This window comes from Rhea pennata, chromosome 10 (genome assembly GCF_028389875.1).
Source record: "Rhea pennata isolate bPtePen1 chromosome 10, bPtePen1.pri, whole genome shotgun sequence".
NCBI lineage: Eukaryota > Metazoa > Chordata > Aves > Rheiformes > Rheidae > Rhea > Rhea pennata.
In genome coordinates, this window is record NC_084672.1 from 23,771,195 (window position 1) to 23,787,198 (window position 16,004).

The 16,004-nt window shown below is 54.4% G+C and overlaps 2 protein-coding genes and 2 non-coding genes across 5 annotated transcripts in view; all 4 read left to right on the forward strand.

Annotated features, from left to right (window-relative positions):
- The window catches only part of CPEB1 (cytoplasmic polyadenylation element binding protein 1), a 37,973-nt gene extending 29,410 nt beyond the window's left edge, over window positions 1-8,563 (forward strand). For both annotated transcript variants that reach the window (XM_062583484.1, XM_062583483.1), the window contains exons 6-11: window positions 57-146; window positions 1,228-1,364; window positions 2,976-3,174; window positions 5,647-5,741; window positions 6,023-6,103; window positions 7,148-8,563. In XM_062583484.1, the coding sequence (XP_062439468.1) occupies window positions 57-146; window positions 1,228-1,364; window positions 2,976-3,174; window positions 5,647-5,741; window positions 6,023-6,103; window positions 7,148-7,258 (713 nt within the window). In that variant the 3' untranslated portion in view covers window positions 7,259-8,563. The remainder of the gene's footprint in view (window positions 1-56; window positions 147-1,227; window positions 1,365-2,975; window positions 3,175-5,646; window positions 5,742-6,022; window positions 6,104-7,147) is intronic.
- Window positions 8,564-9,684: 1,121 nt separating this feature from the next.
- On the forward strand, window positions 9,685-15,104 carry RPS17 (ribosomal protein S17). The gene is made up of 5 exons (XM_062583839.1): window positions 9,685-9,732; window positions 10,100-10,251; window positions 11,363-11,468; window positions 14,016-14,081; window positions 14,980-15,104. Exons 1-5 carry the CDS (start codon window positions 9,730-9,732, stop codon window positions 15,058-15,060), a joined length of 408 nt encoding a protein of 135 aa, XP_062439823.1. The 5' UTR covers window positions 9,685-9,729; the 3' UTR covers window positions 15,061-15,104.
- Window positions 10,971-11,103, forward strand: LOC134144951 (small nucleolar RNA SNORA71). The gene has a single exon (XR_009959532.1). It is a non-coding gene; the product is annotated as a small nucleolar RNA SNORA71 (small nucleolar RNA).
- LOC134144950 (small nucleolar RNA SNORA71) lies at window positions 12,114-12,247 on the forward strand. The gene has a single exon (XR_009959531.1). It is a non-coding gene; the product is annotated as a small nucleolar RNA SNORA71 (small nucleolar RNA).
- Window positions 15,105-16,004: the final 900 nt, after the last annotated feature.

Here is a 16,004-nt window from a genome sequence, read left to right on the forward strand (position 1 = left end):
GGGACTTTAAGATGAAGTGTTTTGTGGATCACTGACCGCTTTCCTTCTGCGTATAGCTGGACTGATCAACACCTTCCGTGTGTTTGGCTCACTGAGTGTGGAGTGGCCTGGTAAGGATGGCAAACACCCACGCTGCCCTCCCAAAGGTAATATGCCTAAAGGTAATAGCGACACGGTAGGGTTACTTTTTTCCCATGCTATGTTACAGCACGGATGCTGGGATGGTACGGCTGCATGCTGGTGACTGGATGGTACAGAGCACTCTAGGGTAAATGTCCAACTTGCACTTGGGTCAGCACCAGGGTTGCACCGCACTGTCACCTCTAGCCTGGCATCCCTACCTGCCTAGCGTGGTGCTGGCAGAAGCACAGGAGAGAAAACCCTGGTGGCTTCTGAAGCCCGTCGCAGGGCTGGCTTGTTCTGGGTGATAGCTGCTAGCCGCCACTGCCAGTGCAAGCACCCGGGGCACGTGCACCCTTGGCGTAAAGCACGAGCAGTGATTATAAATGTGTGTTCACAGCAAGCTGGCAGGCTCTGAGCACTGGTGAGTTGAACAGCCCCTGTGGCATAACTGTGTCTGAAACAGCTGGGTGATGTGTTGTATAAGCAGTAATGAGGTCTGGCATAATGAACTTAGTAACTAGTTTGTAGGCTTGGTGGGTGCCTAATAGCCTAGTTCAGTCACCAAAGTGATGTCAGGTACAGCGTGCTGGCACTGACAGAGGTGGTTTGGGGCCCGGAGTTCATAGTTCCGGGCTGAGAGATCCTACTTATGATGCAAGGTCTGTTCTGCAGACCATGCTGTGGCCAGGCTGGTTGTGTATGCTTTTCTCATCCAGATGTGGCTGTATTCTGCGTATCCCCATCTCCCCGCGTAGGGGAGGCGGTGGCCCAAATGGCATTGAACGTGGGTAACTTGCCTCTGGTGGCTGGGTGGGCAGAGGGGCAGTCTTGTGTTGCGGTAAACCTGGGCTCTTTTGCAAGTCTGGCCAGATTTGGTGCATCATAGGCAGATACCTTATGCAGTCTGCCCTGGGCAGGGGCAGTATTGCATTAAAAAGAAAAAAAATCCAGCCTTCCCCTGGAAGAGGCTGGAGAGAGCAAGGGAGATGCAGAGCAGATACTTTGGTATTCGAGAGTGGGTTTTTTTTGAGGGTGTTTACGAACTGGGGTGGTCTTTCTCCTCCACTGCTGTTCTAATGACTTGCTTTCCCTTCCCCTGCAAAGGGTATGTTTACCTGGTGTTTGAGTCGGAGAAGTCTGTGCGTGCTCTGCTCCAGGCATGCTCCCAGGACCTCCTGAGTCCTGATGGCCTCAGTGAATACTACTTCAAGATGTCCAGCCGCAGGATGCGCTGCAAAGAGGTGAGCAAGACCCATCGTGTCCCCTCTGCCCTCCTGGCTCAGAGCAGACTGATGTCAAATGTGCTTTTGACACCCCTGGAGCCGGGCCCTGGGACAGTCTGCAGTCAATAAAATTGTCATCTGGAGAAGCCGTGCCGGGAATGCGGCTCCTTCCTGCAGCAGTGCTTATGTGATAGCTGGTATGGCTGCTCCATTGCTGCCACTGATGTGTGCAGGCAAGGCTCTGCAGCAGGGATCCTTTGGTGCTCGGTGGAGAGTGCTGTGTTCCGTAGGTGACAGCAAAGGGTCCTGGTGAGACCCTTGGAGGTGAGGGGGTGCATGGTGTTACTCTGCTCCAGGAAAGCAGAGCAGCAGAAGTCAAAACTGGCTCTTGGCCATCTTTTAATTGATAGGCTCCTACAGCAGGGCCTGATGCAGGCAAGAAGGGAGGCAGCAGATCTGTGGGGTTTTTTTCCTTGCTGTAACTTGCTGTTTTGCACTTGACAAGACTTTGTAGGAGGGATTGTGACCCCTGGCTTGGGAGCTCCTGGACTTGTGATAGGCGCTGCCCTTTCAGTGCTCTGTGCGCCTGAGCTGCTTCACTTACTTGAAAGTGAGCACAGGAATAGAGATTTTACTACTTCCTGCTTTGTTTTGTGTACCTTTGCTAGTAGGGGAAGATTTGGAGCCTGTTTGGGTCTGTATTAGACCTTGTCTGCTTGCAGAATAAATGGCTTTCGTGCTTACTGCAGGCAGATATTTTGGATCCTCAGCTGTAACTGCAGCTGCTCCCCAGGACAACCTTGGCTGGCTGAACTGTGCTCCGGAGGCGGAGGTGCTGAGGCTGCCAAAGGATCAAACTGGCATTCCAGTGAACAGGGGCTGTAGCTATAGATCAGGTACAGCTGTGCAGGTTTGTAGAGTTGAACTGAGATTCAGCTCTTATCTAGACAGGCACAAACTAGTTGCGCTCCAGACAGCTCTCTTGGTGTCTGGCTGTTGGCAGCACTTTCATGCCTGGTGATTTAGCTCTGGCAGAAGCTTCTCCTCTTCAGGGCCCTGTATTGGTTGCCTAACAGATGGAAGCTCCTGTTGAAATTGGCAGTGGGTGGGTTGCTTCATTGACCTCTTCCAACAACAGGCTTCTGGGCAGTGAACATAGGTGCAGACTGTAGGTAAAATCCAGTCTTGCATGGATTGCTTCCTGGCTGCCAGCCTCGAGGGCTCAGTGTTTTGGATTCCAGTTTGGCTGAGAGCAGAGCAGTGTGGCACTAATACTCCCTTGAGCAGGCGCTGACTCCCCTGAGGAGCTGGGGACAAGGCTGGACCCCAGAGCTCTATTGCCCTGGACATGGACCTCAACCGGCGAGAACTGAGGAGTATTTGCAAGACAGGGATCAAGTCTTGAGGGCTTGGAAGGATTTCTGCTGTCAGTCAAGGGTGCTACAGTATCTGCCTGCTTCAGAGCAGGAGCAGTGCAGCCTGGGTCTCCTTAACTCTATCCATATATGAAGGCTCAGCAGGCCTTGTGGAGAACCCTATGGGTCTGGGGCAGCATGCCCCTTGCTGAGGTGGAGCAGCATGGTGTGAGCCTTTGCAGGCTGGCTGACCTAGCTGCGTGTGTGGTTCCAGGTACAGGTGATCCCATGGGTACTAGCAGACAGCAACTTTGTACGCAGTCCGTCGCAGCGGCTTGATCCCAGCAAGACTGTCTTCGTGGGGGCTCTGCATGGGATGCTGAATGCAGAGGCCCTGGCAGCCGTCATGTTTGACCTGTTTGGAGGGGTGGTCTACGCTGGCATTGACACGGACAAGCACAAGTATCCAATTGGTAAGTGCTGATCCTGCCAAGCGCAGGAGCTGCCCTGAGGGTGCTCTGGGGAGATGAGCAGGCTGCAGCAGTGCTCTTTGCTTGATCCTTGTCAATGGACGAGACTTTCTAGTGCCCTGAAGCTCCTCTGGACAAGTGGCCCACAGAATGTAACAGCTTACCTCTGCCTGCTCTGGGAGCAGATGTCCAGCCACAGGCAGTGCTCCTCTCCTCCTGGCTGTGAAGAGAGAAAAACAGCCTTTGGGAGGGCTAGTGGAGCTGATGTGCTTAGGCACTGGAAGGTCCTGGAGCATTTAACAGCAGCTCAAGCTTTTAATGTCTCTAAGCATTGCTGGAGGGTCTTCTGCTGTTGTTTAGGGCTGTGCACAGAGCCAGCTGTTAATGGTCTTGACATGCAGCTTTGGCTGCTCTTCATCCCCAGAGCAGAGACAGAGCTGTGGAGCTGTTGCACCGACTTCTGCTGCCTGTTGAGGTCATCTCAGACCCACTGGCTGCTGGCCCTTCTTGCTGGGAAGGTGCTAATTATTGGGCAGCAGGGACAGGGTGGCAGGAACCACAGGGCAAGGCTGTGAACAGCTTGTTTGAACCAGCGCTGGGGGCAGTGTCCTGTCCCCACTGTTTCCTTTGGTTCCCTTCAGGGTGTTGTTGCTTTGGGCCTCTAAGGTGGCTGGAGGCAAAAGCAGCAAGGCTTTCTCGAGTCTCCTGACTGGGTCTGCTGGGAGGGTGCCACTTCCCCCTCAGCTCAGGGTGCGAGTCTTCCTGGGGGCAGAAGAGGGCCTGGGAAAGATTGTGACTCTCAAAAACACTTCCTCCCCCTTTCTGATGGGACTGAAAACCACAAACTGCTGCAGGCAGCGAGTCTGCTGCTCAGCTGCTTCCTCTGCTCCTGAGGAGTATTGCACGGCCTCCTGTAATAACCAGGACAGCAGCCCTGCCCCTCCTGTCCTCTGCTGAGACAGGCTTCTGAAGGGGTATTGGGCAGTGCATCGTGGTTTGTGTCACAGGAGCTTGATTCCTGTGCCTCCCTGGTGGCTGAGGGGTGCCACTGAGGTCACTGGGACTGTACAGAGAAACCCCACAGAGCTGAGACAAGCTATACAGGCTTGGACTGTGGGAAGGCTGCAGCAAGTTCTTTGCTTCAGAAGAGACCATGAGTCTCCTGTGTGTTGCCAGGTGGGGAAAATGTCAGCATTTCCTAGTGCAGAGCTATCTGTTGCTCTTGGGCTTTTCTGGTCCAGGTTTGGTGTCCAAAGCAGCATGCAGGTGGCCTGGGTTCAGGATGTGCTGCACTTAACCTGCGAAGTAGCTTCTGGGTGACAGTCTCAAGAGGTAGGAAATGGAGGTATGGGACTTTCAGCAGACAGGCGCACTCCTAGCTCCTGTGTGACCCCAGACGAAGCATACCAAGCTACTCCGTGAGGAAGCTGTTCCATGTTGACTCTAAGGTCTGAGAGCATGACCTTGAAACCTCTGCTGGCTTCCTGCACTGCCCAGATTGCTCCCCGCAGAGGGAGAGAGCGCTGGCTGTGAACAGCTGCTGTTCATTCTGGCTCTCCATGTAGAGGACACTCCTGCTGGAGGCATGTTGTATGACTAATTGCAGGTCTGACCAGTAGCCCAGAGGTGCAGGAGGCCATCAGAACTGCCCTGGAGACTGGCAGACCCAGCTCATCAGAGAAAAACCATTGCCCAGGCTTCTTTTGGAGGATCGGGCTAGGAGGTAGAGTTGACCCTTCTGGAAGAGGAAGGACCTCCCCAAGCACAGTTGCAGTCTGTGTAACAGCTGAACCAGATCTGACCCGGGGCCCCCAGCCCCTTGTCCTGTATGACTGAGCAGGGGCAGACGCCAAGGGAAAGGTGTAAGATAGGTTCTAGGTTTATGCCTTGCGCTATGGCTATCAGTGATGGGTTTGGCTGTAGCCTTGTCTGCCAGCACGCAAGACTCGTGCAGCAGCCAAAGCTCTTACCACGCTAAAAGGAAACTGGTAGGCAAGCAGAGGTGCTTTTTTCCTGTCACTGGACAAGGTTTGGCAGGAAATGAGTGGTGCAGGAGCACTGCTGACTGGCAAGGAGGATGTAAAAATGCAGGAACTGAGGATGAGTGGGAGGCTTAAAATGAAAGCCGCTGAGCTGTCTCCGCACCAGCTTGGTGTGGACGTAGCGCTCGCGGCTGTGCCGCTCCTCAGCAGGCGCTCTGCCCCTCTGCCTGGCCACAGCTGGCATGCCTGGAAGCACTGCCTCCCATAAGTGCCCACTCTAACCAGCCTGACAGAGGGATCCTGGCTGTCCGGCAGTGCCTTGGGCCTGTCCTGGCCCCAGAGCCGGTGCAAACAGTAGAAAAGCTGATCTGTTCTCTGCACTTTCCTTTCTCTGTAAGGAAGAAACAGGCAAAGCCGCAAGATCTTGGATATGTTCTCCCAGCAAATGCTCGCTGGCTGTCAGTGTTAAGTGATCTTGTCTGGCTTGTTCCAGGGTCTGGCCGCGTTACCTTTAACAACCAGCGCAGTTACCTGAAGGCGGTGACAGCTGCGTTTGTGGAAATCAAAACGACCAAGTTTACTAAAAAGGTGAGTGGAGCTGATGGGAGAAGCTTTGCAAGGGCAGCCCGGGGAGTTGAAGCAGCACGTACGGATGGGTGCTACTGCTGTGGGTGCCGGTGTAGTCTGGCCTGATGTCCCCTCTGAAAGCGGAGGGGGATGATGAGCTGCTGCTCTGCTGGCTGTGATGGGTGCTGGTGACTGCCAAGGCACCCCTGTGCTGTGGGGGCAGTGGGTTGGTACTGCTGGGGCTGCTCAGAGCAGCTGGGAGTTGCCCCCAGCACAGGTCTCTGACTCTGATTCTTGCGCAGGTTCAGATAGATCCATATCTAGAAGACTCCATGTGTCAAGTCTGCAGTGCTCAGCCAGGCCCTTTCTTCTGCAGAGACCAGGTAATGCTTTCCCCTCCCAGATGAGCTCAGCTTCTCACCCTGCTTGGTTGGGGGTGGGGGCCTTGGTTTGCTCAAGGAAGAGCAGGCGCTGCTGTTCTCGGTGGCTCTTGCTGTAGTGTTTGGGGGTGCCTGTTTGTCCTTGCTGAGCCATCCCTGGGGAAGGTGACGTGCCAGCAGGTTGCTGAAGTGGTAGCCCCAGGTGTGCCCGTGTTCTCCACCGTGCCTTCCTGGGAAGCACCTCTGCAGGGCCGGAGGAGGCAGCTTTCCACCCTGCCTCGAGCAGGGGCGTGCTGCGGTATTGGCCGTGCCAGGGCACGGGGGCCTGCCTTGGGCAACGGGCAGCAGCAGGCTGACCCGGAGGGGATGTTGCCGCTATGAGAGCGGCGGCACTGAAGCAGAGTGGCGGCACTGATGCTGGAAATCGGAGAGCTGCTGCTCTGCGCTTGGTCCTGGGGCTGCCTGCAATGTAGGGGACTCTGGCTGACCTCCGCTCGCTGCGGGCAAAGGAGCTTGGCCAGAGTCCAGCGGCTTCCCGCAGAGAGAAGATCACTGAGCTGCAGCACGTTCCACTCGCTCTCGCTGGAAGGCAGAAACGGGAGTACGGTGAGCCTCGGAGCTGTGCCGTGGCTTCCGTGGCCTGTGCGCCCCTGCGCAGGCGTTGGGTTTGGTATGTGGTGGCTCCAGACCCTAGCTAGATGTGGCCTTGGGAGGCTTCTGGCCAATGCTGAGCTTCTAAAAGGGGATTTGAAATCTAGAAGGGGCCACGGCTGCAAAATCACCGACACCCCCCTGCAATGTTTCCTCCTGCTTGAGCAGTGGAGGGGGGATTTCAGCAGCATTCAAAGACCTGCCTTGCTGGCAATGGTTTTTCACAGGCTGTGGAACTGGGGGAGAGCGATGCCGCTTCCCTGTCGCGCTGGTGCCGGGAGCTTTCCGGCACGAGATAGCTGAGCTAGGAAAGCAGCTGGCATTTTCCTCCCACCTTCAGATGGGTCAGTAGCCGTCCAGCCTGACCGGCAACGTGCCGCTGTGCTCTCCCCGCAGATCTGCTTCAAGTACTTCTGTCGCTCCTGCTGGCACTGGCAGCACTCCATGGAGGTCCTGCGTCACCACCGCCCGCTGATGCGCAACCAGAAGAACAGAGACTCCAGCTAAAGAGGCCGCCGAGGCTCGGGGGCCGCCGCAGGCGCAGGAGAAAGTCCTTTTGTTAACCTGCCAAGTGGAGAGCGCACGAGCGTGCCTGCTGGTGCCAGACCCAGGCTGGGAACGCGCTTCCTGAGGACTAATGGGGAAATCTTACATTCACGTTTGCACTTGCTGGTCTTTTTGTTTCTGCACTAATGCACAGTGAATTTTGTCGGGTTTTGTTTGGGGGTTTTTGAGGGGGGGGAGCGCCCCTCAAGCGATTCTGCAGTTCCCAGACTTTGGTTCCTAGTTTGCTGACGAGAAGCAAAAAGGGCCGCGTGTTGAGAAGGTGTTTATGCAGATGCCTTCACCTAGGTTTTTTATTTATTAAAGGCGCTTTTTTACATTCCTTGCAATACTGATGGTAATAATGCAGGTCTCATTGGCTCCATTTTTTTGCAGTTGCCATACAGTGCCTTTCCATTCATTTAACCCCCATCTGAACGGCATAAACTGAATGTTCAGCTGGCGTTTTTTACTGTAACAACAAGGAGACTTTGCTCTTCATTTAAACCAAATCATATTTCATATTTTACGCTCGAGGGTTTTTACCAGTTCCTTTTTACACTCTTAAACAGTTTTTAAGTCGTTTGAAACGAGAGATTTTTCTTTCCTGGCAGCTTTTAACATTATTGCAATTTGTGTCTGGGGGCTGCTGGTGGGAAGTTGTAAATCGAGGGGGTTTGCAACGGAAGAGGACAGGATTTTTTGGATTTGAAACTGGACCGGATAAACGATCTGAGCTGCTGTATATAGTTTTAAATAGTTTGTTGCACTTTTTTAAGTTGCACTTAAGGGGGGTTGATAGAGGTTTTTAATCACAAAGTCACAGGACTTAACCTTTTCTTTTGTAACTAGCTAAAAAAGGGCTGCGTTTCGGTGGACAGATGAAGGTTCATAGGAGCCCTTTCTCTTAGAGGGGACAAGTACTTTTTCCTTTTGTTTAAGAAACGTATGAAGTAACAGTGCAGTCGACTGAAATGCTGCTGGGATTTGAGGACTTTACAATTATTATTATTATTATTATTATTATTATATCTTTTTTTTTACTTTCCCCTCTAGCGGAAGCTGTGTGCCAAAGAACCAGTGTCATAATCTCTCCTTCTTTCCTGCTGAGCTGATGTTGCATTGTTGCATATCCCAGCTGCTCTTTGTGGGTTTTCGTGAAGCTGTGTGTGAAGTCTCTACCTCATTGTAGTATATGCAGGCAAGACTGCACTCTCCTACAGACGCGTGGAGTAAGCTGTGGTGTAGTTTTTGGCACATAATAAACACGTTGCAGCAAACCTGCTTTTGTGCTCCTTTCCCGCGAGGGGTGGCTGGCTGGCGCAGGGGCTGCATCCTAGCTCGGGGGGAGGGCAGGGGAAGCTGTCTCTTGCCCTCCCAGCTCTCTCAGCTTCCACCGCTGTTCAAAAGCAGGCAGAGGTGCCCGAGCGTGGATGCTGCAGGGAGGTGATAGCGCTCTGCCCCCGGGCTTGTGCCTCTCCCTGGCTGGTGTAGGCGACTGGGGTGGGGGGGTGGGGTCTGACTGCAGGCAGCCTCTGCCCTGGGAAATGCATTTTTAGCTACCTGTTACCAAAGGCTCCTTCAGCTCATGGCCCTCAGGGCCCCCCCCCCACACACACACACCCAGCAGAAGCTGGTGGGCTCCAGGTGGAGCTCTGCTATTTACAGCAGCAAGCTGATGGCAGGCAAGAGGCTAATGGGCAGGGAGGGAATGGCCCAGTGCCTCTGCCCCCCCCCACACACACATATGCCCACTCATGCATGGGAGTGGGGTGGCAGGGTGGGGGGCTGCCTGTGTGCATCCTCCTGGTGCATGTGGCACTGGAGACTGGCTGGTGTGGGACAGGGAGCCCCTCCCCCCCCGGCTCTGGTCTCCCTTCAGCACGGGTTTATTTCCCCCCCCCCCCCCAGGCGGGCAGAGTGGGGGCTGGAGGTGATGTGGGGCACAGGGATGCAAAGTGGGGGGGGCCTGAGTGCCCCATGCCTCTGGAAGCGGGGTGGGGGGGGGGTAGGGGCACAGCCGCAGATGGGGTTGGGGGGATGCAGAGGAAACGTCCGTGCGGCTGACGGAGCCCGGGCTCCGCGGGCTGGTAGGGGGCGGCCGCGGCTGCTGCCCGGCGAAAGCCGCGCGTGGCGCTGGGGACCCGGCGCCGCCGCCGCCGCCGCCGCCGCGCGCACTTGCCCACGGGCCCTCCCGAAGCCCCGCCCCGCCCTTGCAGCCCCGCCCCCCGAATCCCCGCCCCTGGAGCACCGCTCCGCCCTCGCAGCCCCGCCCCCTGGAGCCCCGCCCCGCCCCGCCCCCGCAGCCCCGCCCCCGCAGCCCCACTGCAGGCGCCCTCCGGGCCGCGGGGCGGCGCTGTGGCGGCGTGGCGCCGCTCTCGGCCCCGCCCGCCCGCCCGCCTCCTCCGCTCTCTCTTGCCGCAGCCGCCGCCAACATGGTGGGTCCCGAGCGGCGCCGCCGCCATCCGCCGCCATCCGCCGCCGTTCCGCCCGGGGGGGACCATGAGCTGCGGCTGGGCGTGGAGTTGAGGGGCCTGCGGGCCGGGAAGGGGGGGAACCGGGCCGGGAAGGCGGGGGGGGGGGGGGGGAGCAACCGGGCTGGGCCTGGGGAGGGAGAGAGGGAAGGGAACCGGGCCGGGCCTGCGGGAACCGGGCCGGGCCTGCCGGCCTGGGACGGGGCGCGGAGCGCGGGCCCGCGGGCCGGGGGCAGGCGCGGGGGCAGGCCGGTGTGAGCCCCGCGGCGGCTGCCCCGCGGCAGCGCCGCGCTTCGTTTCGCTGTGGCGTGACTCGATTTTGGCCGCCCAGGGACGCGTGCGAACGAAGACGGTGAAAAAGGCCGCCCGTGTCATCATCGAGAAGTACTACACCCGCCTGGGGAACGACTTCCACACCAACAAGCGGGTGTGCGAGGAAATCGCCATCATCCCCAGCAAGAAGCTGCGCAACAAGATTGCGGGGTAAGGCCGGCCCCAGGGTTACCCGGGACGTCGCCGAGGAGGGCGAGACCGGCTCAGGCCCGGGGCGGCGGGCGCAGGAAATCCGCTCTTGCACGTTACTGCGGTGTGGACACGCGTGTGTGGTACGGGTCGCTGCCTCCTGCCCCGCTGGAGCTACGTTAGGCTCTCTGGGGCGCTGCTGTATTGAGGGTGGCCTTGGAGAAGATGCTTCAGCTTCAGTTTTTAACTGTCCTCTCCCTGTGCTGTTGTGCCGCTTGAACAGTGGAAACGTCTTCCTGTTGGCTTTCAGGCCTTTCTTGCTAGATTGAGATGGGTTTATGGGGTGTTACCACCATTTCTCAAATGTCTGTTAGCTGCAGGATGTCAGCTGATACTTAGTTGTGCTTAATAGCAGGACTCTTGACTTGTTATATTCTCCCTTATGTAAGGACAGCGACAACATCTTCCTTGTCATTCTGGAACTTATGTGGAAACTGTGATTTTTTTTTCCCCTTCCCCCCTCCAAGGGCAACAGCGCCTAGGTTAGTGGGCTTTTTGCTGAGAAAGCTGTGAGGGTTTTCTTAAGATCAAGATCCACGCAGAGGATTTGGAAAGGAATCTCTCATAGGAGAGCCTGGGAGAAAGCAGGGCAGTGTCCTGTTGGCCATCACGGCGCAGAGGGTTTTTATGTCCGTTTTTTTCACAGGACTATGAGCAGCGCTTAAAAGTTTCGTGCTAGAACCTGCATACGAAAGTGATTCTGGTCTTGTCTGTGACCTGGTCATTGATAGTGCAGGGAGAAGAATTTCGAAAGCTTTTCCCGTGTTTGGTGGGGTCATTCCCATCCCTCCCAAACCCTGTTACTTTCGTACACTTCTCTGGCACTAACCTTGCTCCGAGGCCATGAAATAACACCAAGGTTGTCAGCAGGATTCTGATAGCAGAACTGATCTCCCTGGCATGCCACAGGGCGGGTGAGGTGAGCTGTTCTGACTGTCTGAATCCAGTACAAAGTCTGACGCAAATTCTGAGAAAGCAGGGGTAGAAAACCGAGGTTTTGCCTCCATGGGTTGAAGCTGGTATGTCAGAAAAGCAGACCCTGGATGGATGGTCTTCTGCTCATTTCCTGCAGGTATGTCACCCATCTGATGAAGCGTATTCAGAGGGGGCCTGTCAGAGGCATCTCCATCAAACTGCAGGAAGAGGAAAGAGAGAGGAGGGATAACTACGTCCCAGAGGTAAGTTTCTGGCTACGCTTGAGAGCTCACTGAGGTGTCTGTCTCCACACAGAGAGACTGTAAGGTCTGTCCATTCTGCTTGTCCTGAGACATCTTTTCCCCTTACCACTCTAAAGGGAAAGGCATTTGTAAAGAACATCCAGATATAATGTTTTTTTTTTTTTTTTTTTTTTGCTAGCGGCCTCTTAACTCCTTTAAAACAAATCCTCAGCTGTAACTGGTAGGATTTAGGTCAAAAAGGGGAGGATGGAGATGGGTTTTGGCCTTGTATCTGAGGCAGTCCTGGCTTTTCCTCAAAAATTTTGCTGCATGGCTTGACAAGAGCAGCTGACTTCTTGCATGTTGACTCTGCCGCTGGTTTGCAGGGGGGTGAAGATAACCTGTCCTCAATTTTTCTAATTTAAAATGGGGGGAAAATAACTTCATGTTATGCAGAATAATATTTCAGAGTGACTTAAAAACTAGCATACAGTAGATGTCACTAAAGAGAGGTGATGGTTCAAAATCTGTGAGCTGCTCCAGGTTTGTGAAACGGCACCAGAATGCCAATCTCTCGTAAAAGGATGCCAGGAGAGCAGAGCATTGCCCACTTGAGTGTTGTGTTTGTTGTTGGGCAGAAATGGCCACTTAAGCCTTTCATTTTGAACCTGCATTCGAAAGTGATTTAGGTCTGGTGTGTGGCCTGATCATTGATAGTGCAGGAAGAGGAATTTTGAAAGCATTTCCCGTGTTTGGTGGGGTTCAGTACCATCCCTCCCAAACCCTGTAGCTTTCAGACACGCTGCTGCTTGTCTGTCTTCCGGATCTCCTTAGTCAGCTTCTGATAAAACTGTTATTTTCTGTGCAGCACAAAAAGAAATGATCGGTTCCAAGCATTACCTCTGTTCTTCAGCTCTTGTAACTCATTGGTGCTAGGGTTTGGCATAGGGTTTGGTTATATGGCAGATCATTTTAACGATGATCAAATCCTGGATCTGGGAGGAATAAGTATGATACCAGGACTGTCACAGGAGCCTTGCCAGTGCAGTAAGGCAGGCTGGTGCTGTCCTCCCCTCTTTGAGATCTCCCTCAGGGAGAACCTTACTACTTTATCAACTTGGTTGTGCTAACCCAAGGTGGGGTAGCACTGCCCTCCACAGAGACTAGGCTTTGCTCTAGGCTAAAGCCGGGGCTTGGTTTGACTTCCTGGCTCCTCCCACATCTAGAAATGATTTGTGAAATATTGGCAGCTCTGCGCAGATGCTCTTCTGTGTATCCCAAAAACTTGAGGTGTTAAGGCGTAAGAAAAGTTTCAGTGACCTGTGAGGCTGTCTCGGAGTGAGCTGCACATGTTTCCTAAGCAGGTGTAAGAGGCCTAGAGGAAACCACGGAGGCAGCTCTCCCAGTATTTCACGTAATGGCTTTCTAGCTGCGTTTCAAAGGCAGGACAAGGTGGTGCTGGTGGAAGAAGTTATTCCTGATGCTTGAGGTTCTTTCAGTTCCCCCCTGAGCAGGGAAGGAATGTCTATGTTGTAGCTGTCAGTGCAATATTAGTTGAACCTCAGTAATTCACTGTTTCTTGTAAAATACTTGTTGTAACATGGCCTGTTGGGGAAGAAGTGCACAGAGATCAAGCTCTGAGGTCTTGGGAGAGGAAGGGGAGACTGCACTGAAATTACAGAGCAGAGACTGTGGTTGCTAGCCCTGAGGAGTCGAAGGGTGCAGGACTGCCGAGAGGTGCAGGCCAGGCAATTGCCGAGCATTACTGTTTGTGGCCCGGTGACGGTCAGGCTACTACTAACGTATCCTTGCTTTAGGACCCAGTCACAGAGATTTGGTGCGGCTGTGGTTCTGCTAGCCAGCAAGACATGGCAACAGAAACGAGACGGCCAGGGTTGTCTGCTGAGCTGAGCTAAAGCCAAGGAGCGCGCTGCCGTCACAGCCTGCCTAAGCCAGTGCGGGGAACCTGGCCGCAGCTCCTCTTGGGACTGTTGGTTGTTGCTTTCCTGTGACTGTGCAGTGGATGGAGAGTTGCCTTAAAACAGACACCCCTCCGCATGTAGTGCCCCTGTGCTGGGGGGGTAGTCTCTTGCTGTGTTCCAGTAGGACAGCTGGAGGGTGTAGGCGTCCACAGTATTTGCTGGCAGATGAAGCTGGCTATGCAAGGAACAGTAAAAACCTTGGTGGCACGCTCAGCCCTTCACAGGTAGTGGTCAGCGCCCAAACGCCTGAGGAAGAAGCATTTCATCTGATGTTCCTGTGGCCTGAGCTACGTTTGCAAATGTCTTCCAGGCTCATATGGTTGCTGGCACTGGAGGTCTTCCCCATGGTGGCCATCTCGTTCACGTGGAAAAAATTGCTAGGCAGTTCTGAACGTGGGGAAGCAGCTGCGATCCCTTACAAGCAGCTCCCTTTTGGTGGGATGGGATAAGAGCTTGCCGTGGGTAGGAGGCTCCCAGCCAGAGCTAACCTGCTTAGCATCTCAGTGGTAGGACAGATGTGGCTCTGGGGCCTGGTTCTGGTCTGTGCAGCACTTCCAAACTGTGCACATCTCTCTTCTGTCCCCAGGTCTCTGCTCTTGACCAAGAGATCATTGAAGTGGATCCTGACACGAAGGAAATGCTGAAGCTTCTGGTGAGTAGTCAGAGTCATCTTCCTGCTAGCAAGGAAGGCTTTTGCCTTTTGTAGCTGTGCTGAGACTGCCGGTGGTGTCCCCAGCAGTGCTGTGGGTGCAATGGAGGGCTTGATAGTGTTGGCTGAAGGTGTGAATGTTCTGCGCAAGTGACTGGGGGTTAGTTGGAACCCTGTGCTCAAAGGCAAGAAGGAGGCCAAGCTCTGTTGGCTTCAGGGGACCGGTGGACCTTTGCTCTGGGACTTGCAGGTCGGTTAACCACCACGTAAGCTGTTCTTCCTCAAATGGGACCCTAACTGGAAAGTGGAGTGCTTGTGTCACCTTTCCTCAGAAACTCGAGGGGTTTTTGACATGGTCTCATGTAAGAGGTCTGTCTGTCACGCCTTCCCTCTTCTATGAGTCCTGGCACCTGTGGAGCGGAAGGGGAAAGGCAGAAGTGTTTCGCCCTGGACCACACTAGCAGGGTGGATATGTGCTTCCTGCCTTCCCCACTTCCCGCACCACGCTGGCTTCCAACCCCATCACCTCTTGCTAGCTGGAGCTTGGTGTGCAGCTCTCCTTCCTGTGAAATAGCAGCAGGAACCATCTTTATCCCAAACTGAGACTATTCAGCCATAAAAGATGAGTTTCTCCAGCTGCCTGCAAAAGTGATCTCCAGAATAGGGTGGCCTTCTTACCTTCTTATTGACACTGACATAAGCTGGTCCCAGGGTCCCCAAGGTGTGTAACCACCTTTCGTCCTACACAGCATTTTCACTGCTTCCATTTCTGCTCCTCTTGGGAGGGGCTGGGGGGAATCTGCCTTCCCCCTCAGCGGGGTTGGGCACAGATGGGCAGCCAGGGCAGGAGCAGGGCTGGCAGCATGCAGCGCTGAGTGACTCTTCCTGTGCTGTCTTCCAGGACTTCGGCAGCCTCTCCAACCTGCAGGTCACACAGCCCACGGTGGGGATGAACTTCAAAACACCCCGAGGAGCTCTCTGAGTCTGTCGCTGTATGTCGCTTTTCCAATAAATGCGGGAAACCAATTTGGCCTACTTACTCTTTCAAAGCCTGTTTCCACATGGATGAATAGGGGTGAGCTGATTCTTCTGGGGTGCTGTGTCCCGAGGATGGTTCTCCAAGGCTTGGAGATATGAGGGAAAATTAATACCTCCAAATTTGTGGACAGATTTTGGGGGTCTTTCCTGGCTATTTGAAAGTGAGGTGCAAAGTTTTTACAGGCTTTCCTGCAGGCACCTGTGCTGCCCTCGTGGTGGTGGTGTGCAGCCACAAGAGGGCAAGTGTGATGTCTTGGTGGGGCCTGGTGGAGCTCCTCGTGTTTGCCCTGGGAGAGCCTGGGCCAGCCTCTGGGCCAGCCTCTTCCTGCTCTCCCAGCCCTGTGGTGGTGCCACCCATGCTGCAAGAGGGGGTGCTGGGTCTTGTAGATGTGCGTGTATAGCAGACTGTGCTGTGGGGCAATTTCTCCCTCCTCCGCTTCCTTTTTTAATCAGGGTTGGCCACTACACAGGCACTGCCTGCTTGCAGTGAGTCAGTGATGCTTCCATATGCTGTATCAGGAGGCCTAAGTGTCCTAAAAACTGCTGTTCACAACCACAAGATGACCATCTGATACAAATGAAAAGGCAAAGGATTTGCTCTTTTGGGGGATATCGGTCTATATTTAAGTTCACTGTGGAACTTGTTTCAAATTCTTACTAAAGAAAAGAATGTGTACAGCAGACAGAGCCAGATACTTAAATATACTTTGAACATGCTGAGCTGTAGTCAGGATAAGCCAAGCAGGGACAATTTATAAATCCCCAAGTACTGCAGAAGTTTAACTTGGAATTTCCAGTTCAATACCACCAATCTCTTCGCTATCTAATCAAAACACAGCAAGTACACAGACTGACAGTTAAAACAACCATCAGTCTGCAAAAAAAAAA

Coding starts and splice junctions, on each gene's coding strand:
- RPS17 (XM_062583839.1), top strand. Junction 10,252..11,362: donor CTGCGCAACAAGATTGCGGG/GTAAGGCCGGCC, acceptor CATTTCCTGCAG/GTATGTCACCCATCTGATGA. Junction 11,469..14,015: donor GGGATAACTACGTCCCAGAG/GTAAGTTTCTGG, acceptor TTCTGTCCCCAG/GTCTCTGCTCTTGACCAAGA.